Here is a 27,771-nt window from a genome sequence, read left to right on the forward strand (position 1 = left end):
GAGGTCAAAATAAGAAGGACAGTTACCAAAAGACAAAGGCTCAATCTGCAGGGACCCCAAGAGAGACAATGAAATACAAGGCACTATCTTACTGCTGATCTCACTGTGCTGCGAGTTGCCGTATGTCGGCTCAGTCCGGAGACAAACCGAGACTGGGTGACCTAGCACAGGTCAGAGTCTCTCTGGTAATCCTCTTGAGGGCTAACCCCAGAGTCTGATTAAACTAGCAGCTTCCTGCAAGTGAATACAGCAGGAACACAGACACATAGATCTGCCCAAGCTTGTCCCAAAGCTGGTAAAACATGTATAACTCGTCTGAACCGCAAAGGAGAGAAGCCGTGGCATACCCTGACCAAAGTCAGCTAGAAATAAACTACTGGAACGCTGCAGCTCTCTCGTCATCGCCGGAGACCCAAGTGCGCACCTGAATCTCGCTGAAATGTGGCCGCTGCATCAACGCTCCTAGAAATATAATCGGATTCAAGCCCTGCAAAATTTACCCTGCCGCAGCCTGCATACAAAGAAAGTCAGACTCTGAGAATAACTAGAACGGTGCGGTGCTTCCCACAGCGCCGGAAAACACACGTCCCATCTCATGCACGCTGCCATAAACCGGCACCTGCACAATCAGCTGCACATGGCCGCGACAAACACCAATGAAAGAGAGCCTTGGCATAAACAGGACTACTACTGTTGCACTGAAACCCAACAAGGAGAAGTGCGAGCATGAAATCGCACCGCTACTGCCATGCTGTAACCAACAAGGAAACCAAGCGCGTGCATGCAAAGGGTGGGAAATTCCCAGCTCCCTCAACAGATTTCTAGTCATAAAACTTAACCTCAATAAAATATCCATTCCTTAAATGTACGTTGACCGAACCCACAGTACTAAGACTCCCAAACAGAACCTGAAGTTCAAACAACAGTAAAAAAACACATACATACTCAAAAGCTTGTTGTTAGGGCCGGTTGAAGCCAGTAAGTGCTGGTTGTGCAGCACTAACATGGCAGAATGTAGCAACCGTTTAAACAAACAGAGAAGGGAAAGAATAAAAAATGGAGACCCAGTCAGACCCTCTAGCAATGGAGGGAGGGTGAGGCAGAGACCTGGGAGGGCCCAGGTGTAACCCCTAAAGCCGACACCATTCAGCCGGACACCCCTGTCTCACTGAAGAGAAACCTCAACAGGGGAAAATAAAGTTCGTCACAGCCAGAATCCAGGAGCTAGTTGAATAGAAGATACAGGAGGAGTACCTGCCAATAGGCCCACCCGTTAATCAGTTTCTCTATATCTGCCTGCTGGTAGATGTGTGCTATTCCATTGGTCTCTAGATTCATCTGCTGCTGTTACTAAGGAAATAAAGTTACAAAATTAAAATTACTCTCCCCTGAACTGACAGGAAAGTAGCCTAAACGAGCAGAAAACAAAGTAAAATTAAAATTCCTCTCACCCAACAGGAAAGTTGTTAAGACTGGTAGTTGTAGACTGCAAACTGTCAGAGAAGCACAGTCCAGCTACAGCAACGTTGTTCTTTTTTTTTTAAATTGGGAAAAGAAGAAAAAAAAATTGAATTACCAATACCCCTCAATCCACCGGAGGGGAGGGTGGAGCAGGGACCTGGGGGGGCCCAGATGCAACTCCCAAAGCCGGCACCGATCAGCCGGACACCCCTGTCTCACTGAAGAGCACTCTCAACAGAAGAAAATTAAATTGTCCAGTCACCACCAGAATCCAGGAGCTAGTTGAATAGCGACCATCCACCTGGAGATAGAGCATTCTGAAGATACAGGAGGCGTGCCAGCCAATAGTATCAACTGTTAATCAGTTTCTCCCTCTCTCTACCTGCTGGTAGATGTATGCTATCCCACTAGTCTCTGGATTCATATGCTGCTGTTGCTAAGGAAATAGTAGTTGTGCCAGCATTTTACTGCATACAATTTTAATGCAAACACAAAAAAATCGCCATTCTAATGACAAAGCTAACACAATGACATTATTAGGAAATCTATGCAATGCCTAAAAGGCGATTCTGCAAAGGATGTCCAATATAGACATGCTTAGATTTGCTCAGCGCTGCCGAGTGCAATTCTCTATAGCGTGTCTATGCATTATAGAATCGCACTCAGCATTGTGCTTCTGGACGTCTAAACAACGCCTAACTTAGACATCCTTTACGGATTCTGCCCCTATGATTTTAAAGTGTTCAAGGCTTGTGCAGATGAGGGCAGCTTGCAGGGACAGAGCTTACCATGGGATAGAAGATCCTATAGAGATGGGGAAAATTTGTCCCTGTGTGGCCTACAATGTCATCTGAGATCAGACATGCTACCAAATCTATGTGAAGATTTGCTTGCAGCATGTAGATATCTAAAAATATTTTATCCTGAGATCTTTAGCAGATCATGACTTGCTTACTATAAGCACACAATGTCAACACAAAAAGATTGTACACCTTTCCATTCAATGTCTGGAAGAACCAAGAAAAAGGACAAAGGAAAAGGCATATTGCTGTGAGAAGCTTTTGCAGTCAATTTACTTCTTCCACATACCCTCAAGCATAAAAGGAAATGTCAATTACCAATCCTGACCAGCTGGATCCACTGAACACCCTTTGAGCCTATCGCAACAAGTGAGAAACCAATTGTGGCACCAACAATGCAATGGGTTCCAGATACTGGAAGCTTCAAGAACGATGCTATCAGCTGCCAAACAGCAGAACCTGCAAGGTAAATAAAAAAGATTATGTAGCTAGTGCTATGATAAAGGATCCTTTTCATGAACATCTTGCTCTAATTTTGAGAATCTAGAACAAATTTATTTGAAGAAAAAAAGTGACTTTTACAGGAAGTAACGATTACGAAGAGTGCATAACAAATTCTAAATAATAGTTTTGCTTTAGCTATTCTATCACATCTGAAGCAGAAGCCCATGTGTGGTCGAGCACTTATAATTCTCATGCTAATCCAATAAAGCTTCAACCTACAAATTTCACATTTTGCACACACACACAATTTCTTAAATATTGGAAGTTTGCTCTAAATTGTCTGATCCGAGTTATTTCAATATTAGCACTCTCAATTAAAAAGTGTGGGACAGGCAAGTGGGATCTCTTGGAAAGAGGAGATACTTACTGGATGCTGCGAATGGGCAGATTGGATAGGCCAGGGATAGGCAACACCAAACATAAAAGGAAAATTGCCTGAAAATTATTAAATCGCTACCTTAAATGAACAAAACCAATTTAAGGAACCCTCCTTGTCAACCGTTTGAACCAATCTGGCTAATAAGTGAATGATCGATTGCAAAGACTACCAAAGCCATCTAGATAATTGCATGGAACTAATAAGGTCTCCATACTATTGCCAGTCTGAAAATCAGGATCATCTTTGATGGGAAAAAACAAAACACGTTGGCTGCTTCCCAGAACTAAACTTCTTGAGCAAATGCCTTTTCAAGAATTTTGGCCATAAAGAGATTAGGTTCTTACCTTGATATCTTTTCCAGTAGATAGGGATGGTATGCTAAACCATAGGTTGTCCATGCCTGCTCATGAGCATTCTGCCGCTATCACAGCTTTTCAGCTCCTACACCTCTACTGCCCCCTTCAGTTCGTTCCAAAGCCATCGACAGCACTACAGAAGACAGGAGGAGGGATATGGGGAAGTCAGACACCAAGTGCCTGATCTGCTCAAATGAATTTTAAAACAAATCACCGAATGAACAGTAATGTAGTTAAAATATTAACAAGCAACATAAAACTGATATGCATTGAATCCAAGATGGCCACGAGTGGCTGAATGTCGAAAGTGTCTCTCGAGCGCTCGGTAAAGTTAGATAATTTTACCTTTTCGGTGCTTTTCAGCTTGATTGAAACTTTCCTCATGCCTAAAAGGAGGGGGAGAAGTGTTGCAGGAGCCTCGCGGTGCCATGAAAATCCCCCTACAATCACAATCGAGCAGCTCTTGAATCGTATTCAAAGGGAGTTAATGACATCAGGGAATCACTTGCTGGACCCGGCCATGCAGAGTGACGCTGCAAAAGAGATCCCTGGGCTAGAGGCCATGCCGAGCCCTGAAGCAAGAGACACTCCCCCCCCAACCGCAGCATACCAGCTCACCGCGGGAACCAGGCGCGTCCAACGAGATAGTGTCTGCAACCCGAGAGGCTTGTTCATCTGGGAGCTTAGAGACGGATATCCCGAAAGACTTTGAGGCTTGAGTGTTACTGCGGTTGGAACATCGAAGAGGGAGGAACAACAGGACTGACAAACTACAACTTTGGGAGGTGAGATTAATTCTTTTGTAGTTCAAAAACCCACTGAAATTACTATGGAGTTTCTCTGGGACTTAGTCATTAAATTGGGAAACACTTTGAATTCACAAATTAGAGAGGTGGAAAAGAAAATACAGAAACAAGAACAAGAACTGAATGTAATACAATCAGAAATGACCTCGATTAAAACTAAGTTGGGGAAAAATGAAGTTGAAATAAGAGGTCAAACAGGTACAAGAAGTTGTGAATAAAGATTGTGTTAATATCAGACGGAAACTGGAAATGATTGAAAATAGCCACCGAGCCAATAAAGCACAGTTACTTACCGTAACAAGCGTTATCCAGGGACAGCAGGCAGATATTCTCTTCATGTGGGTGACGTCATCTACGGAGCCCCGATCGGACACTCTCGCAAGCATACTTGTTTGAAGATCTTCAAGCTTGCGAATGTACTGCACATGCACTTTCCCGCCCGAGTCAGGGTGTGCGTCTCCTCAGCGTGGCCTCAGTTCAGATAGCTAGCAAAGAAGCCAACCCGGAGAGGTGGGTGGGTTGCGAGAATATCTGCCTGCTGTCCCTGGATAAAACCTGTTTCGGCAAGTAACTGTGCTTTATCCCAGGACAAGCAGGCAACATTCTCTACATTTGGGTGACCTCCAAGCTAACCTAAAAGGAGTGGAGGGAGAGCTGGCAATTTAGGAGAACAGAATACGCAAAACAGACTGGCCAAACTGGCCATCTCATCTGGAAAAGGTATCCAGACAGTAGTGAGAGGTGAAGGTATGAACCGAGACCAAGGGGTGGCCGCCTTGCAGATCTCCTCAATAAGCGTGGACCTGAGGAAAGCAACAGATGCCACCATTGCTCTGACTTTATGCCCCATGACCTGAACCTGCAGAGGGAGACCAGCCTGAGCGTAGCAGAAAGAAATACAAGCAGCCAACCAGTTGGATAAGGTGTGCTTGGACACGGGACACCCCAACCGATTCGGATCAAAAGATATGAAAAGTTGGAGGCGTCCGATGAGCCTGAATGCGTTGAATGAGCCTGAATGCCCTCTTACAGTCAAGAGTGTGGAGCGCCACTTCTCCAAGATGAGAATGGGGCTTAGGTAAAAACACAGGAAGAAAAATGGATTGGTTGAAGTGAAAATCCGAAACCACCTTAGGCAAGAATTTAGGATGGGTGCGGAGAATCACCTTATGATGAAAAACGGTGAAAGGGGGATCCGCCAACAAAGTCTGCAGCTCACTGACCCTGCGAGCAGACGTGAGAGCAATAAGAAACACCACTTTCCAAGTGAGAAACTTCAGATGAGCCCGATCTATAGGTTCAAAGGGAGGCTTCATCAACTGGGCAAGGACAACATTAAGATTCTGAACCACCGGAGGAGGTTTGAGAGGAGGATGAACATTGAAAAGGCCCTTCATAAACCGGGAAACCATCAGATGAACAGAGAGCGGTTTCCCCTTAAGCGGCTGGTGAAAAGCAGCAATGACACCGAGGTAGACTAGAATAGAAGTCAATTTGAGACTAGACTGAGACAAGTGCAACAGATAGTCCAGCATGGAAGACAAGGAGGCAGAACTCGGCTCTAGGCGCAGAGCCAAATACCAAGACGAAAGTCTGGTCCACTTCTGAGAATAACACTGTCGAGTGGACTGCTTTCTGGATGCCTCGGGAACATCCCGAACCGATTGAGAGAGAACTGGAACGAGGCAGTCAGGTGTTGAGATACCAAGCTGTCAAATGCAGGGACTGCAAGTTGGGATGAAGAAGAGCTCTGAGAAAGCAGAGAAGGAAAAACCGGAAGAAGAAGAGGCTCCCTGGCACTGAGTTGAAGAAGCAGGGAGAACTAGGGTTGTCTGGGCCACCGAGCAGCTATTAGAATCATGGTGGCGTGAACAGACCTTGTGTGACTAGAGTCTTCAGAATCAGAGAAAATGGAGGGAATGCATAGAGAAACAGATCCGTCCAGTCCAGGAGGAACGCATCCGCGAGTCGGTGCGGAAAATAAATCTGGGAGCAGAATCGGGGCAGCTTGTGGTTTAGGGGGGAAGCAAACATATCTACCTGTGGGGTCCCCCACCGAGCGAACACCTGGCGTAGAGTCAACGAACCGAGAGACCATTCATGAGGTTGTAGAAGGCAACTGAGATTGTCCGTCAGGCAGTTCTGCTGGCCCTGAACGTAGACCGCTATGAGAAAGATGTTGTGATGGATTGCCCAATCCCAAATCCTCAGAGCTTCTTGGCAAAGAGAAAGGAACCGGTACCCCCCTGGTTGTTGACATAATACATGGCCACCTGGTTGTCCGTCCGCACGAGAACCATCCGATCGCGAAGCAGATGAAAGAAAGCCTGGGGAGCGTTGAAGATTGCGCGAAGCTCCAACAGATTGATGTGACAGTGTCGCTCCTCGCAGGACCAAGGGCCTTGCGTCCGGAGGCCATTGAGGTGAGCCCCCCAAGCGTAGGCCAACGAGTCTGTTGTCAGGACCTTCTGCGCAGGGGGTGCGTGAAACAGAAAACCTCTGGAAAGATTGAACAGCGCATCCACCAGCGGAGAGATTGTTTCAAGGAAGGAGTCACTGCAATCCAGCAAGAGACCAGATTGCGGTCCTGACGCCACTGTGGAATGTGAAGGTGAAGTCTGGCAAAAGACGTCACATGAACGGTGGAGGCCATTTGTCCTAACAGGATCATCACGTTCTTGGCCGAGACACCTTCCGGCAAAGGCAGGCGACAGTCTCCTGCCGAGGTTAGGGTATGAACGAGCGAAGACGAAGCGTATCCAACACCGCTCCAATGAACTGGAGAGATTGGGACGGACATAATTGGGATTTTGGGAAGATGATCTCGAAACCCAGATGTACTAGAAACTAGACGGAATCTAGAAGCTGCATTGACCGCCCCATGGAAAATAATCTGCACCCTAATTGTTAACAAAGCTCACATCCTTAAAGAGAGCTTCAGCGATGATTCAAACAGCCACATAGCATTTGCTACTCTGTGGGTTTGGGAGAATAGAAAACTTGTCCCTGGGTTAGAAGGAGCCACAGAGCTCTTCCTGCCAGTTTGAGGGACTGTCTAGCAGGTGCCATGAGAAGATGGCGACCTGAGAAATCTGTGCGAGAAGCTTTGAAATTTGCAGTCCCTGGCACCCTAGAAAAAGAAAAGACAGTTCAGGAATCAATTCTATAGTGCTACCAGACACACATAGCGCTTTAGTGCTACCAGACACACACAGCACTGCACAGAGGCTCAAAGAAGAAGAAAACCTTTATTTCAGCATTACCTGTTGGATGTGGAGGCAGCGTTTAGTGCTTCGGTTGTTGCAGAGGCGGCACCCAGATTTCCCACCCAGATTGAGGATTGCTTTGCTACATCCCATTGGTCTCTGGATTCATCTGCTGCTGTTGCTAAGGAAGGAAAAATTATGTTCTTACTTGTTAATTTTCTTTCCTTTAAACACAGCAGATGAATCCAGAGCCCCACCCTTTCTGGATATTGACTGTCGTTTTTTTCTTTTGCAACTTTCGAAGTCTGTTATTCTTGATAGTTGAATTCTGTATTATTACCTTTTGAAATTTGTTATGGAAAATAAGTTGTTGTTTTTTTTACATGCTAAGCATATTGATGATTACGGATACTTGGGACAAGGAGCAATACTGAAGATGCAGGAGCGGTGCCAGCCAATAGGACCACCTGTAAATCAGTTTCTATATCTCCATCTGCTGGTAGATGTGTGCTATCCCATTGGTCTTTGGATTCATCTGCTGCGTCTAAAGGAAAGAAAATTAACAGGATCCTTCTCTCTGTGTAAGCAGAGAAGGAAAAACTGGTAGAAGGTATGGCTCCCTGCTGCTGAGTTGAAGTAGAACGGCGTACCAAGGTTGCCTTGGCCACTGAGGAGCGATTAGAATCATGGTGTCATGATCGTTCAACTTGACCAGAGTCTTGAGAATGAGAGGGAATGCGTAGAGGAAGAGATTCGTCCATTCCAGAAGAAAAAGCATCTGCCTCGAGGCAATGAGGAGAGTATATCCTGGAGCAGAACTGAGGCAGTTTGTAGTTGTGGGGAGCCGCAAAGATGTCTATCTGAGGCGTTCCCCACTGTGAAAAAATGTGATGAAGAGGCGAAGAATGGAGTGTCCATTCGTGAGGTTGCAGTAGACGACTCAAGTTGTCCGCCAAGAAATTCTTTGCCCCTTGAATGTAGACAGCTTTGAGGAAGGTGTTGTGGCGGATTGCCCCATCCCAAACCTCCAGAGCTTCTTGACAAAGGGAGGCAGACCCTGTCCCTCCTTGTTTGTTGACATAATACATGGCGACTTGGTTGTCCTTTCGAAAGAGGACTACTTTGTCGTGAAGCAGATGTTGAAAAGCATGGAGAGCTTTGAGGATCGCTCTGAGTTGATATGACACTGACGATCCGTACTGGTCCAGAAGCCTTGAGTACGGAGACCATCAAGATGAGTGCCCCAAGCGTAGGTCGAAGAGTCTGTCGCGAGGACCTTCTGATGAGGGGGCGTTTGAAAAAGCAAGCCTCTGGAAAAGATTGGAAGAGAGCATCTATCAACGGAGAGACTGTGATGTGTCGAGAAAGTGGATCGCAAACCTGCGTCCATTGAGATGCCAGGGTCCACTGAGAAATCCTGAGATGAAGTCTGGCAAAAGGAGTCACATGTACTGTGGAGGCCATGTGTGGAGGAGATGCAAACGGAGTTGAGACAAAGAAGCAATAACTTCTTGAAATTCAAAGTGCATTTGAGTATCCAGATAATGCAAGAACTTCGGTAATAAAGAAATAAGAAATTCAAAATAAGTGATGAATTGAAAATTATAATTGAGGACATCAAAGCATTTTGATAGATGTGACGTCCGAATTTGTCCATAGTTTTCCCTTCCCTTCCAGGAGGAACGGTGCCATAAACCTTGGAATGATGGGACCTCTTTAAGGAGGACTCGACAAGGAGGGATTGATGAGATAACTGTGAGTTGTCAAATCCTTTGCGATGCAGTTTTATACTAGAATCCAATTTGCCTGGAACAGCTGGTATGGAAAAAGGTGTTTCTATGCATCGACCAAAAGTCTAGAAACATAGAAATAGACGGAAGATAAGGGCCAGGGCCCATCCTGTCTGCCCACCCCAATGACCCTCCCTATCTATCTCTGCGAATAGATCCCACATGTCTATCACATTTGGCCTTAAAATCTGGCACGCTGCTGGCCTCAATGACCTGAAGTGGAAGACTGTTCCAGCGATCAACCACCCTTTCAGTGAAGAAGAACTTCCTAGTGTCACTGTGCAGTTTCCCGCCCCTGATTTTCCACGGATGCCCCCTTGTTGCTGCGGGACCCTTGAAAAAGAAGATATCTTCTTCTACCTCGATGCGGCCCTTGAGATACTTGAATGTCTCGATCATATCTCCCCTCTCTCTACGTTCCTTGAGTGAGTAGAGCTGTAACTTCCCTAACCGCTCCTCGTATGGGAGATCCTTGAGTCCCGAGACCATCCGGGTGGCCATTCTCTGGACTGATTCCAGTCTCAGCACATCCTTACGGTAATGCGGCCTCCAGAATTGCACACAGTACTCCAGGTGTGGTCTCGCCATGGATCTATACAATAGCATAATGACTTCAGGTTTACGGCTGACGAAACTCCTGCATATGCAACCTATGATTTGCCTTGCTTTGGATGAAGCTTGCTCCACTTGATTTGCAGTCTTCATGTTTTCACTGACAATCACCCCTAAGTCTCTTTCTGCTTCAGTTCTTTTCAGGATCTCGCCATTTAGGGTGTAAGTCTTGCATGGATTTTGGCTTCCCAGGTGCATGACTTTGCATTTTTTGGCATTGAAACTGAGTTGCCAGGACCCAGTTTCAATGCCAAAAATGCAAAGTCATGCACCTGGGAAGCCAAAATCCATGCAAGACTTACACCCTAAATGGCGAGATCCTGACAAGAACTGATTCAAAAGCTTAGGAGGAGTGTGTGGCACAGTGGTTGAAGCTACAGTCTCAGCACCCTAGGGTTGTGGGTTCAAACCCTGTGCTGCTCCTTGTGATCCTGGGCAAGTCACTTAATCCTCCATAGCCCCAGGTACGTTAGATAGATTGTGAGCCCACCGGGACAGATAGGGAAAATGCTTGAGTATCTGATTGTAAAACCGCTTAGATAACCTTGATAGGCGGTATATAAAATCCTAATAAACTTGAAACTTATGAAGTAGAAGCTTAAGAGACTCTGCCGGAGGTTGAGGAAGATGCATGACTTCTAGATACTCCTTAGAGTATTTGGAGCCAGTATCTAATTGAAGATCCAAGTCCACAGCCATCTGATGAAGGAAAGATGAGAAAGATAGCTGATCTGCCAATGCTTTGCCTCGAGAAGGACTCGAGGACATCGAGGCAGCCTGTGTCGAACATGAAGCTTTGGCAGGGAATAAGGCATCAAAGAAACCTGGTGACTTGGACGAGGCAATCGAAACCGGGATATCCTCGAGGTCCGGCATCTGGTCGAGTTGGAGTAGATCGAGGCTTAGAGGAAGATTTTCTGTCTTGAGAAGAAGAACTATGCCTGGAAGGATGCCTCGATGAAGGCCTCGAACGTCGGTGAGAACTGTGTCTGGAACCAGATCTCAAGGATTGAGGAGACTTCGCCTCGTAGATGAGAGCAGCCGATGCCATCGGACTAGAGGCTGTAGATCGAAACTCCAGAGGCTTGGTGGAGGAACCTCGATGCACTCCCAAAGACTCTGCTCCTTGTATAGAGTGTGAGGATTCCCATCGAGGCACTCGCAAAGAATCTGCTCCTTGCTTCACGTGCTTGGATGCCAGACCAGACACTCGCAGAGACTCTGCTCCCTGCAAAGAGTAAGTTCAGACTGGGGCAAGGGAAGCGGCTCGCCCTTGCGGGAGTCTGCTGAATGCCCATGCTGGATAAGAGGAAGCAGTTTGGGTCCCATGTTAGTAAGGAACTGAATAAACTGCTTCTCTAACATGGTCTGGAAAGAAGTCGGCATGGATGGATCCGCATCTGAAACCGGACCACCTGCTTTGGCTGGAGGTTCCTTCGAGATAGCGAGTGTGCTTCGATCTGAAGTCTTAGACACTTTAATCACTACCGGCGGAACCGACTGCTGAGCTATCGGACCTGAGGAAACAGGGGAAGATACAGCAGATGACATCGAAAGAAAGAGCCACTGCAAACGACGAAGGTCTGATGAGGCTCGAGGTGGAAGCAGTAGGTGCAGGAGGGGCCTCGGTAGGAGTTGAGGCCGAGGACGCCTTCGAAGTCGAGGGATCAATAAAAGACTTCATCTCGAAGAGCTTGTCCACCAAAATACGACGCTTGAAAGCATGACGCTGAAGTGTTTGACAAGGCAGGCACGACCTAGGATGATGTTTCGGCCCAAGGCACTTGAGGCAACGTCCGTGAGGGTCCGTAAGAGATCGCGCGCTGACACTTGCTACACCTCTTGAAGCCCATGGTAGGCCAGGACATAGAAGGAAAAATAGCCGCAAGATCGAAGCCCTCGGGCTGCGGCCGAGCGGCCTGTCCCGACAAATGAACGGAAGAAGAAAAAAAAAAAAATTTATATATATATATATATTTTTTTTTTTACTAAAACTAAATAAAATAAGAACAGCGATTCGTGAGGAAAAAAATACAAACTGCGGTTCAGAGAAGGCACAAAGGAACGAAGTTAAACGCAGAGAGTCAAAGACGGACTTCTCGGCTCCCGCAAAAAACTGAGAACTGAGGAGACGTGCCCTGCGCTGGACGGGAAGGCACTTGCGCATGAGCGGTGCAGGGGACTCGAAACTGAGTTTCTTCAAGCAAGTCTGCTTGTGAGGCGTCCACATCAGGGCTCCGATGACGTCACCTATATGTGAGAATACCTGCCTGCTTGTCCTGGGATAATGTCTTACAGGTTGGGAAAACTGAAGAGCAGTTATGTTGAGAGATACCAAGTTGTCAGGTGTATAGACTGCAGGTTGGGATGAAGCAGAGATCCCTGACTCTGTGTAAGCAGAGATGGAAAACTGGTAGAAGATATGGCTCCCTGCTGCTGAGTTGAAGTAGAAGGGAATACCAAGGTTGTCTCGGCCACCGAGGAGCAATCAGAATCAAAGTGGTATGATCGTTCAACTTAACAAGAATCTTGAAAATGAGAGGGAATGGAAGGAATGTATACAGAAAGAGATTTGTCCATTCCAGTAAGAAAGCATCTGCCTGAAGGCAATGAGGAGAATATATCTTGGAGCAGACCTGGGGCAGTTTGTGGTTGTGGGGAGCTGCAAAGAGATCTGAGGCGTTCCCCACTGCAAAAAAAAGTGATGAAGAGGTGAGGAATTGAATGTCCATTCGTGAGGTTGCAGAGATGACTTAAGTTGTCTGCCAAGCAATTTTTTGCCCCTTGGATGTAGACAGCTTTGAGGAAGGTGTTTTCAAGTTTCAAGTTTATTTAAAATTTCTTATACCGCCTAATCAAGCCTTCTAGGCGGTGTACAAAAATGCCAAAACTCTGCGACAAATTAATTTACAATATAAACCAAGACAAATCGGGGGAAATGACAAATTTTTTAGACATTGACGAACGGAAACAAAAAGGAAGAAGGGTTAGAACTACAATTCATAGAGAGAAAAGGATCATTCAAGGAAAAGAACAAAGGAAAGGGAAACAGAAGATAAAAAAATCTTTCCTGAATCTAAGTCACCCTTAAAAGGGATTGCCCAGTCCCAAACCTTCAGAGCTTCTTGACAAAAGAAGGGAGATCCCGTCCCTCCCTGTTTGTTGACATAGTACATGGCAAATTGTTTGTCCGTCTGATTGAGGACCTGGTTGTGAAGAAGATGTTGAAAAGCTTTGAGAGCGTTGAAAATCGCTCTGAGTTCCAACAGATTGATGCTAGACTGACGATCTGTACTGATCCAGTGACCCTGAGTACGGAGACCGTCGAGATGAGCACCCCAAGTGTAGGTCAAGGAATCTGTTGAGGACCTTCTGATTGGGGGGGGGGGGGAGGGCGCATTTGAAACAGCTAGCCTCTGGAGAGATTGGAAGAGAGCATCCACCAGCTGAGAGACTGTCTCGAGGAAGGAGTGACTTATGTGTTGAGACAGTGGGTTGCAAGCCTGCGTCCATTGAGATGCCAGGGTCCACAAAGGAATTCTGAGGTGGTCTGGCAAAAGGAGTCACGTGTACTGTGGAGGCCATGTGACCTAGTAGTACCATCATGTGTCTCGCTGACATTGAAGAGCGGGAAGACACTGTATGACAGAGTTGAAGGAGAGCTTCCAGACACTGTTGCGGAAGGAATGCTCCGAATTGGATAGTGTCCAGAACAGCTTCGATGAATTGTAGATTCTGAGAGGGCTGAAGTTGGGATTTGGGAAGTTGATTTCGAATCCTAAACTTTGTAGGAACCATGTAGTCCGTTGGGTCGCTACAATAACCCCCTGTGATGTGGAATCCTTGATGAGCCAGTCCAGGTAAGTAAACACCTGAAGACCATGGTTCCGTAGAGCTGCTGCTACCACCACTAGGCACTTGGTGAACACTCTGGGAGATGAAGCCAGGTCAAAAGGGTAGTGGGTAGTGTAGATTCCCCATCCGAAATCTGAGATATTGACAGAAATGGGAATGAGTATAAACCTCCTTGAGATCCAGAGAGCATAACCAGTCGTTCTGATCTAGAAGGGGATGCCAGGGACAACATACAAAATTTTTCTTTGACTAAAAATTTGTTGAGACCCCTGAGATCCAGAATGGGTCGCAGATAGCCCATCTTCTTTGGAACGAGGAAGTAACAGGAGTAAAACCCCCTGTTATAATGGACTCACTTATAACGGAATATCGTTTATAGCAGACGAAATCCGCTGGTCCCGGCCATGCGCCTTTATGAACTTGCAGAAAATCAACGCATATAGTGGACTCGCATATAACAGACTTTCGCATGTAACAGACAAATAATTTGGTCCCCAGAGCTGCTTTTAGCTGTAGTTTTGTTTGGCTATAATGGACATGTAGGCTCCGCCTATAAAGCGTGTGACATGCCAGTGATATAATATCACAACGCAGCCCAGAAGAAAATGACAAGAGTATTTTTCTTTCCAGCACAGTATGACATAATGCTTTAAAACATCTTTTAGTGTTCTGGTTTTGCAATCATTTTGTGCCATACTAATGTTTTGCTGTTCCAAGGGAACTGGCTTGATGGCACCGAGACAAAGCAGAGCTTGAGCTTCCTGGAGAAGGGAGGTCTGGGATGGACTAGAAGGATACTCTTGGAGGAAGCTCTGGAGGAACCTGAGTGAAATGAAGAGAGTATCCTTCCCTGATGATTGACAGCACCCAGAGGTCGGATGTAATTGTTTCCCATCGGTGATAAAAATGATGGAGACGACAGTCCTATAGGGGGAATAAGGACAGAGACAGGACGATGGAGGTTATGCTCTGTTTTAAACAGTCAAAAAGGCTGTGCAGCCTTAGGTGCAGCAGAAGGTTGAGATTTTTGTTGCTTCTGATTCTGCTGCTTCTTGGGAGGCAGACGATTGTAAGGAGCCGCCCTCGGAGCATAACGTCTTTGGAAAATTGGAGGAGGTGGTGAAGGCTTGACAGGAGCTGGCTTAGGCTTTGGTCTGACAATGGAAGCAAAAGATTATTTATGCTCAGACAATTTCTTGTTGGATGCCTCGATAGATTCATCAAAAAGAGGACATTGCCTGCACAAGGAATATTAGCCAAGTGGTCCTGAAGATTAGGGTCCATGTCAATGGTGCGAAGCCAAGCTAGGCGGTGCATTGCTACAGAACAAGCAGTCGCCCTGGCGGACAACTCAAAGGCATCATAAGAAGATTGGAGTAGATGTAATCTGAGTTGTGACAGAGTAGCTATGACTTCTTGAAATTCAAAGTGCTTTTGATTATCTAAATAGCTGAGAAATTTAAAGGGAAATTAGACACGATATTGGATGAGGGGAATCTGAGGGATCCCTGTCAACATGGATTCACTAGGGGCAGGTCATGCCAATCCAATCTTATCAGCTTCTTTGACTGGGTGACAGGAAAGCTGGACTCGGGAGAGTCTCTGGACATAGTGTACTTGGATTTCAGTAAAGCGTTTGACAGTGTCCCACACCGTAGACTATTAAACAAGATGAAATCGATGGGGTTAGGTGAGAAACTAACGGCATGGGTCAATGATTGGCTGAGTGGAAGACTTCAGAGGGTGATGGTCAATGGCACCCTCTCTAAGACATCGGAGGTGACTAGCGGAGTACCGCAGGGCTCAGTTCTGGGACCATCCCTTTTTAACATATTCATAAGGGACTTGATCCGAGGGCTTCAGGGAAAAGTATCGCTGTTTGCCGACGATGCCAAACTGTGTAATATAGTAGATGAAAGCGATCTCACGGATGGTATGGCGCAGGATCTGATCAAGTTGGAAAACTGGTCCTCAACATGGCAGCTGGGCTTCAACACAAAGAAGTGTAAGGTGATGCATCTCGGCAGCAGAAATCCATGCAGAACATACACCTTGAATGGAGAAACACTAGCTACGACCTCAGAAGAACGGGACTTGGAAATGATCATCAGTGCAGACATGAAGGCTGCCAAACAAGTAGAGAAGGCCACATCCAAGGCAAGGCGGATGATGGGATGTATCAATAGAAGCTTTGTCAGCCGTAAACCTGAAGTCATAATGCCACTGTACAGAACCATGGTGAGACCTCATCTGGAGTACTGTGTGCAATTCTGGAGGCCACATTACCGTAAAGATGTACTTCGAGCTGAGTCAATCCAGCGAATGGCCACTAGGATGGTCTCCGGACTCAAGGGTCTCTCATACGAGGAAAGACTGAGCAAGTTGCAGCTCTACTCTCTAGAGGAGCGCAGGGAGAGGGGTGACATGATTGAGACATTTAAGTACGTCACAGGTCGTGTCGAGGTGGAAAACAGCATATTCTTTCCTAAGGGACCTTCAGTCACAAGGGGGCACCCGCTCAAACTCAGAGGAGGGAGATTTGGTGGTGACACCAGGAAGTATTTCTTTACAGAAAGGGTGGTGGATCACTGGAACAAACTACCGGTGCAGGTGATCAAGGCCACTAGCGTGCTCGACTTTAAGAATAAATGGGACATCCACGTGGGATCTCTACGTGGGTCGATCAGCACTCCGATTTAATGGGGTGGGACAGTAGAGTGGGCAGACTTGATGGGCTATAGCCCTTTTCTGCCGTCATCTTTCTATGTTTCTAAGTTCTATGTTTCTATGTTCTATGTTTCTATCATGGCATTTTGGTAGAGGCGACGTCCAAACTTGTCCATGGTTTTCCCTTCCCTTCCAGGAGGAGCGGTAGCATAAACCTTGGGAGGATGGGATCTTTTCAAGGAAGACTCCACACGCAGGGACTGGTGAAACAACTGCGAATTCTCAAATCCTTTGCAATTTAGAGTTTTATACCTGGAGTCCAACTTGCCTGGGACAGCAGGAATTGCATAAGGAGTCTCCAGGCATTGTGTAAAAGTCTGAGACAAAAGCTTGTGAAGAGGGAGCTTAAGTGACTCTGCAGGAGGTTGAGGAAGATGCATGACTTTGAGATACTCCTTAGAGTATTTAAAACCAACATCCAATTGAAGGTCCAGGTCAGCAGCCATCTGACAAAGGAAAGAAGAAAAAGATAGCTGATCCGCTAATGCCTTACCTCGAGAAGGACTCGAGGACGTCGAGGCAGCCTGGGTCGAAGATGAAGCTTTGGCAGGGAAATAGGCATCAAAAGAATAAGGAGACTTGGACGAGGCAATGGAAGCCACCGAGTCCTTGAGGTCTGGAAGCGGAGACCTCGATCGAGGAGTCGGTGGTCTAGAAGAGCTGGAAGGTGTAGATCGAGGCTTAGTTGAAGAAGGATGCTCTCTTTGGAAGAAGAGCTATGCCTGGAGGTATGCCTTGAGGAAGGCCTCAATCGACGAGGAGAGTGGTGCTTAGAAGCAGGTCTTGAGGAGACTTCGCCCCGGAGATGGAAGCAGACGTTGTTATCAGGGAATGGATAGGGCTAGAAGCTGTAGATCGAAGCACAGGAGGCTTGGAGGAATCTCGAGGCACTCCCAAAGACTCTGCTCCTTGTATGGAGTGTGAGGATTCCTGTCGAGGCACTTGCAAAGAATCTACTCTTTGCTTTGAGTGCATAGATGCCAGACAAGACACTCGCAAAGACTCTGCTCCCTGCAGAGTGTGTGAAGTTTCAGTCCGAGGCATAGAAGAGGCTTGACCTCGCGGGAGTCTGCAGAATGCCCAGGCTGGATTAGAGTAGCCAGCTTCGGTCCCATATTAGTTAGGAACTAAATAAGTTGCTTCTCTAACATGGTCTGGAAGGAAGCCGCAAGGATGGATCCGCGTCTGAAACCGGACCACCTGCTGCGGCTATAAGTTTCAAAGTGGCAGTGGAAATGTGCTTCGACTTGGAAGTCTTAGAAAGTTTGAGGACCACCGCTGGAACTTTCTGCTGAGCTATCTGACCTGAGGATCCGGGGGAAGATAGAGCAGGTGTACTCGAGATAAGAGCCGTCGCAAACGACGAAGGTCTGATGAGGCTCGAGGTCAGATTCGTGGAGGCAGGAGGCCCCTCGGTAGAAGGTGGAACCGAGGCCGATGTTTAAGGGCTTGAAGTTGACGAGTAGCAGCACAGCGCTCGCACGACTTCGGTTGATGGTCTGGCCCGAGGCACCAACGGTATATAATAATAATAATAACAGCTTATATACCGCAATACCGTGAAGTTCTATGCGGTTTACAAAAGATTAAGCAAAGGTACAAATTGACTGACTTCAAGAGGGGAAGAGGAAAGAGAAGTAATTAGACAGGAAATTCATTGTTGAGGAGAAAAGTGATCAAAAGGACAGTAGGTCGCTATTGAGAGGAAAGAGATAAGTGGATCAGTTGTCAAGATGTTTTAGGAACAGGTGTGTTTTTAGACGTTTCCTAAATTCCTCATAAGTAGAGGGCGAAAGTAATTGTTCTAGGTCTTTACCCCATGATGCTGCTTGGTGTGAGAGAAGGAATTCATGGTGTTTTTTCAGTTTGCAACCTCTCACTGGGGGGGAAACGAAGTTGGAATGTGAACTTCTCTTGTGTCTGTTGGTTGAGAAGGAGAAAAGGTCAGTAATGTATTTGGGGGCAAGACCGTGTAATGCTTTAAAGCAGAAACAGGCAAATTTGAACTTTACGCGTGCCTTCATCGGCAGCCAATGTAGCTGCCGGTAGTAGGGTGTCACGTGGTCAAATTTTTTTAGTCCAAAGATTAGTCTGATTGCCGCATTCTGCAACAGTTGTAGGCGTCGCATATTTTTTTGGGAAATTGCCAAATAGGCAATGTTACAGTAGTCAAGCAGGCTTAGTATGAGGGATTGGACTAGGATTCTAAAAACCGATGTAACAAAATAAGCTTTAAGGGATCTGAGTTTCCAGAGAGTGAAAAATCCCTTTCTGATTAAGGAATCTACTTGGTCTTTCATGGTTAGGCATTGATCCAGAGTTACACCTAGTATCTTTATGGAGGGCTGGATAGGGTAACTAAGGTTATTGATACAGAGGGGTGATTTAATGTCAAGTGGATGTGGTGAAGCAATGAAAGTCGTTTTATCTGAATTAAGTTTGAGCCTAAAAGTTTGTCATCCATTGTTCCATCATGTTTATAGCTTCTGAAGCTTTGGGAATAGTTTCGGAGACAGAATTGGTGAATGGGATGATAATCGTAAAATCATCTGCATAACTAAATAGTTTTATCCCCAGCTGGGTTAGCTTCATGCCCAGTGAGGACATGTAGACGTTGAAGAGCAATGGGGATAGTGGAGAGCCTTGGGGCACACCGGATGGATTGCTCCAGGTGTCGGAAAGCTCATAATTGAAACGAACCTGATAGGTGCGGGATATAAGGAAGCCACGGAACCAGTTCAGCACCTTATCCTGGATACCAATGGCATCTAGGCATTGCAGCAGTTTCATGTGGTCCACTAGATCAAAGGCAGAACTCATATCGAATTGCATTATCAGGGCATTAAGGCCTTTACTAAACATTAGGTGCAAATTGTCTAAGATAGCCGCAATTACTGTCTCCGTACTGAATAATGGCCTAAAACCAGATTGAGTTTCATGGAGGAGAGAGAATTGATCAAGATAACCCATCAGTTGGGTGTGAACCAATCCCTCCATAATTTTTATAATAAACGGAATGGAAGCTACCGGTCTATAGTTGGATATTAGGGCTGAGGATACTTTACGATTTTTTAGAATTGGGGTTATAATAATGTGACCATTATTAGAGAGGAACTTCCCATTGTTTAGGTTGTAAGCCAAGTATTGCATCAGTGATAATTTAAATTCTAAAGGTGCTGCTTTCATAATTTCTGGGGGGCATGAGTCCAGAACGCAATAGGATCTAGAGTATTTGTTATATAATCTGATATAATCATTCCACTCTAAATCCTGAAAGCATTATGGGTCCGTGAAGGAAATCGCACGCTAGCACTGGCTACACTTCTTGAAGCCTGTTGCTGGCCGGGACATAGGAGGAAAAATAGCCGCAGCAAAGTCGAAGTCCGCAGGCTGCAGCCGAGCAGCCTGACCTGCTAGTTGAACAGAAGAAAAAGCAATGTTACTTACCGTAACAGTTGTTATCCAGGGACAGCAGGCAGCTATTCTCACTAGTGGGTGATGTCATCCGACAGAGCCCCGATACGGACATCTTGCAAGCATGTCTTGCTTGAAGAAACTCAGAAGTTTCGAGATGCCCGCACCGCGCATGCGCCAGTGCCTTCCCGCCCGATGCTCCGGGCGTGTCTCCTCAGTTCAGGTAGCTAGCAGAGAAGCCAACCCAGGGGAGGTGGGTGGTACGTGAGAATAGCTACCTGCTGTCCCTGGATAACAACTGTTACGGTAAGTAACATTGCTTTATCCCAGGACAAGCAGGCAGGTATTCTCACTAGTGGGTGACCTCCAAGCTAACCTCAATGGGATGGAGGGAGAGTTGGCAACTTAGGAGAACAAATTTTGTAACACAGTTTGGCCAAACTGCCCATCCCGTCTGGAGAAAGTATCCAGACAATAATGAGAGGTGAACGTATGAACCGAGGACCAAGTGGCAGCCCTACAAATCTCCTCAATCGGTGTCGATCTGAGGAAGGCTACAGAGGCTGCCATTGCTCTGACCCTATGTGCTGTGACCTTACAGGGAAGGGGTAATCCAGCCTGGGCATAGCAGAAAGAGATACAAGCCGCCATCCAGTTGGAGATGGTGCGCTTCGATACAGGTCGTCCCAACTTGTTTGGATCAAAGGATCAAAGGTTCTGTGTGGTTTGGTGCGATCCAAGTAGAAAGCCAAAGCACGTTTACAGTCCAGAGAGTGAAGAGCTGATTCTCCAGGATGAGAATGAGGCTTTGGAAAGAACACTGGAAGCACAATGGATTGGTTGAGGTGAAATTCAGAGACCACTTTAGGCAGGAATTTCGGGTGAGTGCGGAGGACCACCTTGTCATGATGGAATACTGTGAAAGGTGGGTCCGCCACCAAGGCCTGAAGCTCACTGACCAGAAAAACCACTTTCCAAGTGAGAAACTTTAGTGGAGCCTTGCTCAGAGGCTCAAAAGGAGGTTTCATAAGCTGAGAAAGGACAACATTTAGATCCCAAACCATTGGAGGCGGTTTGAGAGGAGGATTGACATGAAAAAGTCCTTTCATAAATCTGGAAACCACAGGATGAGAAGAGAGAGGTTTCCCTTGTAGAGGCTGATGGAAAGCCGCAATAGCACTCAGGTGGACTCGTATAGATGTCGACTTGAGACCAGACTGAGACAGATGTAAAAGATAGTCCAAAACAGAGGATAGGGAGGCTCGCTGAGGCTCCTTAGAATTGGAAATACACCATGAAGAAAATCTAGTCCATTTTTGGGAGTAGCATTGACGAGTAGCAGGCTTCCTGGAAGCCTCCAAGACATCCCTCACCGCATGGGAAAACTGGTGCGAAGTTACGTTGAGAGGAACCAAGCTGTCAGGTGGAGAGACTGCAGGTTGGGATGAAGCAGAGACCCCTGATGCTGAGTAAGCAGTGAAGGAAACACTGGAAGTAGGTACGGTTCCCTGCTGCTGAGTTGAAGTAGAAGGGAGAACCAAGGTTGCCTGGGCCACCGAGGGGCTATCAGAATCATGGTGGCATGTTCGGACTTCAGTTTGACTAGAGTCTTTTGAATGAGAGGGAATGGCGGAAACGCATACAGAAAGCGATTCCCCCAATCCAGCAGAAAAGCATCTGCCTCGAGGCGATGAGGAGCGTAGATTCTGGAGCAAAATTGAGGCAGCTTGAAATTGTGGGGAGCCGCAAAGAGGTCTATCTGAGGCGTTCCCCACTGAGCAAAGATCTGATGAAGGGGCTTGGAGTGGAGTGTCCATTCGTGAGGCTGGAGAAGACGACTCAGTTTGTCCGCCAAGACATTGTCCCTCCCCTGAATGTAGACAGCATTGAGGAAGGTATTGTGGCGAACCGCCCAATCCCAGACTCTGAGCGCTTCCTGGAAGAGGGAGGCCGAGCCCGTGCCCCCTTGCTTGTTGACATAATACATGGCGACCTGATTGTCGGTGCGAATGAGGACCACCATGTCGTGAAGCAGATGTTGAAAAGCTTGAAGAGCATTGAAGATGGCTGTGAGCTCCAGAAGATTGATTTGATGGAGTCGGTCCGCACAGGTTCAGAATCCATGAGTGCGAAGCCCATCCAGATGAGCCCCCCAGGCATAGGTCGAGGAATCGGTTGTGAGAACCTTCTGATGAGGAGGAGTGTGAAACAGCAAACCTCTGGATAGATTCGAAGAGGTCATCCACCAAAGTAGAGACTGCCGAAGAGCAGGAGTGACTATGATGTGTCGAGTCAACGGGTCTGACACTTGAGTCCATTGAGAAGCTAGGGTCCACTGAGGAATTCTGAGATGGAGCCTGGCAAAGGGTGTCACATGAACTGTAGAGGCCATGTGGCCCAAGAGGACCATCATGTGTCTCGCTGAGATGGACTGGCGAGAAGATCCAGACTGGCAGAGACGAAGAAGAGCATCCATGCGCTGAGGAGGAAGGAATGCTCGAAGCTGAATGGTGTCCAGTACCGCCCCAATGAAGGGAAGGGACTGGGTAGGCTGCAGATGAGATTTGGGAAAATTGATCTCGAAGCCTAGGCTCTGCAGGAAGCAGATCGTGGTCAAGGTCGCCGAAATGACCTTTGGAGCTGACGGGGCCTCGATGAGCCAGACGTCGAGGTATGGAATACCTGAAGACCCCTGTTCCGGAGTGCAGTAGCCACCACCACCAGGCACTTCGTGAAGACTCTGGGAGACGAGGACAGGCCGAATGGAAGCACTCGATACTGCAGATGTAGATGTCCCACCCGAAATCTGAGGAACTTGCGGGAGGCCGGATGAATGGGAATGTGAGTGTAGGCCTCCTTGAGATCCAGAGAGCATAACCAATCGTTCTGCTCGAGGAGAGGGTAGAGAGAAGCAAGAGTCAGCATGCGAAACCTCTCCTTGACTAGGAATTTGTTGAGGGCCCTGAGGTCCAAAATGGGTCGCAGGTCGCCCGTCTTCTTCAGAACAAGGAAGTACCGGGAGTAAAACCCCTGGTTCAGTTGGTCCGACAGGACCGGCTCCATGGCACGAAGCCGGAACAAAGCCTGAGCTTCCTGGAGAAGAAGGGCGGTCTGAGTCAAGTTGGAAGGATACTCTCTTGGAGGGTGGTCCGGAGGTACCCGATGGAAATGAAGAGAGTATCCTTCCCTGATGATAGTAAGGACCCAGAGGTCGGTTGTTATGGCCTCCCAGCGATGATAAAAGTGATGGAGGCGCCCTCCGATGGGAAAAACAGGAGGAGGCAGAACGAGGTTGGTTATGCCCTCGACGAGACAGTCAAAAAGGCTGAGTGGTCTTAGGGACAGCAGGCGACTGAGACTTAGGCTGACCCTTCTGGGGAGGCTGGCGCTTCGCCGGTTGCCTCGCAGGTGGAGTTTGCCTCGGCTGATAACGCCGCTGACAAATCAACGGCGGACGAGAAGGTCGAGACTGCTGAGGCTTAGGCTTCGGCCTAAGGATAGATTGGAAGGACTTTTCGTGGTCAGATAACTTCTTCGTAACAGTCTCGATGGATTCGTCAAAAAGATCCGCCCCAGCACACGGGACGTTCACCAGGCGGTCCTGAAGATTCGGGTCCATATCAATGGTCCGCAACCAGGCCAACCGGCGCATCGCCACTGAGCAGGCCGCCGCTCGGGCTGAGAGCTCGAACGCATCATAGGCAGATTGCATTAATTGAAGCCGAAGTTGGGACAGCGAAGCAACCACTTCCTCAAACTCAAACCTAGCCTGGGACTCGATGTAGGGTGTGAACTTCCGAAGCACAGGTAGAAAAAATTCCAAGTAGGCTGCAAAGTGGAAATTGTAATTCAGGACTCGAGACGCCATCATCGAATTCTGATAGATGCGTCGACCAAACTTATCCATGGTTATGCCCTCGCGGCCCGGAGGCACTGAAGCATAGACCTGGCCAGGATGAGACCGCTTGAGCGAGGATTCCACCAGGAGGGACTGGTGAGAAAGCTGAGGACCCTCTAAGCCTTTATGATGCACCGTGCGGTACCGCACATCCAATTTGCCAGGGACCGCCAGGATAGAGTAAGGAGACTCGAAGCATCGCATGAAGGTCTGGTCGAGGAGCTTGTGCATGGGAAGTCGCAAGGACTCCGCCGGAGGACGAGTTAAGTGCATGGTATCGAGGTATTCCTTGGAGTATCGAGACCCAGCATCGAGAGTAATGTCCATGTCATCTGCCATCTGCCTGAGGAACGATGAAAAGGACAGTTGGTCTGCCGTCGCCGGTCTGCGAGACAGACTAGAAGAAGAAGAGGCTTCAGGCTCCAGAGAGGCCTGCGAGCAACAGGACGAGTAGAAAACCTCAGGGTCCTCGAACTCCGGGCCCGGAGGAGGAGACCCAGTCGAAGCAGCATACCCCAACCGAGACAATTTCTTCTGAGGCGAGACGGTCGAGTGCCGAGAGGAATGCTTCGAAGAATGTCTGGATCGATGCCCCTCCCGATGCCTGGAAGGGGATCGAGCCCGCCTGTGAGAAACTGGTTCAGACGCTGCCAGGGAGCAGATTGGACTCGATGCCGTCGATCGCAGAGGCGGAAGAGTCGGCGCCTCCCCCGACGCCGCCCAGGTTTGATAGGGGGTTCGGAAAGCACAGTTACTTACCGTAACAGGTGTTATCCAGGGACAGCAGGCAGATATTCTTGACTGATGGGTGACGGCACCGACGGAGCCCCGGTACGGACAATTTTAGAGTGATTGCACTCTAAGAACTTGGAAAGTTCTAGTAGGCCGCACCGCGCACGCGCGAGTGCCTTCCCGCCCGACAGAGGCGCGCGGTCCCCAGTTAGGATAAGCCAGCTAAGAAGCCAACCCGGGGAGGTGGGAGGGACGCAAGAATATCTGCCTGCTGTCCCTGGATAACACCTGTTACGGTAAGTAACTGTGCTTTATCCCAGGACAAGCAGGCAGCATATTCTTGACTGATGGGTGACCTCCAAGCTAACAAAAAGAGGGATGGTGGGAAGGTTGGCCATTAGGAAAACAAATTTTGCAAAACAGATTGGCCGAAGTGTCCATCCCGTCTGGAGAATGCATCCAGACAATAATGAGATGCAAAAGTATGAACTGAGGACCAAGTGGCAGCTTTGCAGATTTCCTCAATAGGAGTGGAACGGAGGAAAGCTACAGATGCTGCCATAGCTCGGACTCTATGGGCCGTGACAGAACCTTCCAGTGTCAGTCTGGTCTGAGCATAACAGAATGAAATGCACGCTGCCAGCCAATTAGACAACGTACGTTTAGAAACAGGATGTCCCAATTTATTCGGATCAAAGGACAGAAAGAGTTGGGGAGATGTGGGGCTTAGTACGGTCTAAATAGTAAGCCAGAGCCCGCTTACAGTCCAAAGTATGCAGAGCCTGTTCTCCAAATTGCGAGTGAGGTTTCGGAAAGAAGACAGGCAGAACAATGGATTGGTTGAGATAGAATTCAGAGACAACCTTAGGGAGAAACTTTGGATGTGTACGCAGAACCACCTTGTCATGATGGAAGATTGTAAAAGGTGGATCCGCAACTAGTGCATGTAAAGCACAGTTACTTACCGTAACAGGTGTTATCCAGGGACAGCAGGCAGATATTCTCACATGTGGGTGACGTCATCTACGGAGCTCCGACGCGGACAGCTTTTCAAGCAAACTTGATTAAAGCTTTCAAGTTTGCTAGTGCTGCACCACGCATGTGTGTGCCTTCCTGATCCACTAGAGGGCGCATACCCTCCTCATGGTCCTCAGTTCAGATAGCTAGCAAAGAAGCCAACCTCGGGGAGGCGGGCGGGTTGTGAGAATATCTGCCTGCTGTCCCTGGATAACACCTGTTACGGTAAGTAACTGTGCTTTATCCCAGGACAAGCAGGCAGCATATTCTCACATGTGGGTGACCTCCAAGCTAACCAAAAAGGGACGGAGGGAAGTTGGCAATTCAAGAAAACAGATTACGCAAAACCGACTGGCCATGTGAGAATATGCTGCCTGCTTGTCCTGGGATAACTCACTGACCCTCCTGGCAGAGGTAAGAGCAATAAGGAAAAGTACCTTCCAAGTAAGAAACTTGAAAGAAGCGGTAGCCAAAGGTTCAAATGGAGGCTTCATTAAGGTGGAAAGAACTACGTTGAGATCCCAGACAACAGGAGGGGCTTTAAGAGGTGGTTTCACATTAAAAAGACCCCGCATGAACCTGGACACCAAGGGGTGAGCTGAGAGGAGTTTTCCATGGATTGGCTCATGAAAAGCCGCAATAGCACTGAGGTGGACTCTGATTGAAGTAGACTTCAGGCCAGAGTCAGACAAAGAAAGAAGATAATCCAACAAGGTCTCCACTGCAAGGGAAGTGGGATCATGATGATGAAGAAGACACCAGGAAGAAAAACGTGTCCACTTCTGATGGTAACATTGCAGAGTGGCCGGTTTCCTGGAGGCATCCAGAATTGAACGAACAGGCTGGGACAAAAGAGTATCATGAGAAGTCAGGCCGAGAGAAACCAAGCTGTCAGGTGCAGAGACTGGAGGTTGGGATGTAGAAGGGTCTCCTGATGCTGTGTAAGCAGAGAAGGAAACAGTGGAAGAAGAAAAGGTTCTCTGGAACTGAGTTGAAGTAGAAGGGAGAACCAATGTTGCCTGGGCCACTGTGGAGCAATGAGAATCATGGTGGCTCGTTCCCTCTTGAGCTTGAACAAGGTTCTTAATATGAGAGGTAGAGGAGGGAAAGCGTACAGGAACCGATTGGACCAATCGAGGAGAAATGCATCTGCTGCCAGACGGTGAGGAGAGTAGAGCCTGGAGCAAAATAGGGGCAGCTGGTAATTGTGAGGAGCTGCAAAGAGGTCTATCTGAGGAGTGCCCCACTGAGCGAAGATGGACTGCAGAGTTAAAGGATCGAGTGTCCACTCGTGAGGCTGGAGAATTCTGCTGAGCTTGTACGCCAAGGAATTCTGTTCTCCCTGAATGTAGATAGCTTTCAGGAATAGATGGTGATCTGCGGCCCAAGCCCAAATCTTCTGGGCTTCCTGGCACAAGATGCGAGAGCCCGTCCCACCCTGCTTGTTGATGTAGTACATCGCAACTTGATTGTCTGTGCACAACAGGAGGACTTGAGGAAAGAGAAGATGTTGGAAGGCCTTGAGGGCATAAAACATTGCTCTGAGTTCCAGGAAATTGATGTGATGCTTCATTTCCTGAGCTGTCCAAAGTCCTTGAGTTTGGAACTCGTTCAAATGAGCCCCCCAGGCATAAGGGGAGGCGTCGGTGGTGATGACAAGTTGATGAGGAGGTGGATGGAACAGAAGACCTCTGGAGAGATTTGAGGATATCAACCACCATTGTAGAGACTGACGAAGAGATGATGTTACAGATATGTGACGTGAGCAAGGATCCATCGCTTGGGACCACTGGGTAGCTAGGGTCCATTGAGGAGTGCGCAGGTGAAGACGTGCAAGTGGTGTGACATGAACTGTAGAGGCCATGTGACCCAAGAGTATCATCATTTGCTTGGCAGAGATGGAACGTTGTGGAAGCACCTGCTGACAGAGATTGAAGCATTTGAAGACGGTTGGACAGCAGGAACGCTCTCATGAGGACTGTGTCCAAGACTGCTCCAATGAATTGAAGTCTCTGTGTGGGGATGAGATGAGATTTGGGTAGATTGATCTCGAACCCCAGCAAACATAGAAATAGGATGGTCTGATTGGTGGCCTGAAGTACTGTTTGAGATGAATTGGCTTTTATTAACCAATCATCCAGATAAGGAAACACCTGAAGGTGGTGGGAACGCAGAAAAGCAGCCACCACAATCAGACATTTGGTGAACACTCTT

The 27,771-nt window shown here is 47.7% G+C and overlaps 1 protein-coding gene across 3 annotated transcripts in view; it reads right to left on the reverse strand.

Annotated features, from left to right (window-relative positions):
* The window catches only part of SLC20A2 (solute carrier family 20 member 2), a 229,955-nt gene that overhangs the window by 158,240 nt on the left and 43,944 nt on the right, over nucleotides 1-27,771 (reverse strand). For all 3 annotated transcript variants that reach the window (XM_033915532.1, XM_033915517.1, XM_033915526.1), the window contains exon 3: nucleotides 2,580-2,720. In XM_033915532.1, the coding sequence (XP_033771423.1) occupies nucleotides 2,580-2,720 (141 nt within the window). The remainder of the gene's footprint in view (nucleotides 1-2,579; nucleotides 2,721-27,771) is intronic.

The sequence above is a fragment of the Geotrypetes seraphini genome, chromosome 1, assembly GCF_902459505.1.
Source record: "Geotrypetes seraphini chromosome 1, aGeoSer1.1, whole genome shotgun sequence".
NCBI classification, from domain to species: Eukaryota; Metazoa; Chordata; class Amphibia; order Gymnophiona; family Dermophiidae; genus Geotrypetes; species Geotrypetes seraphini.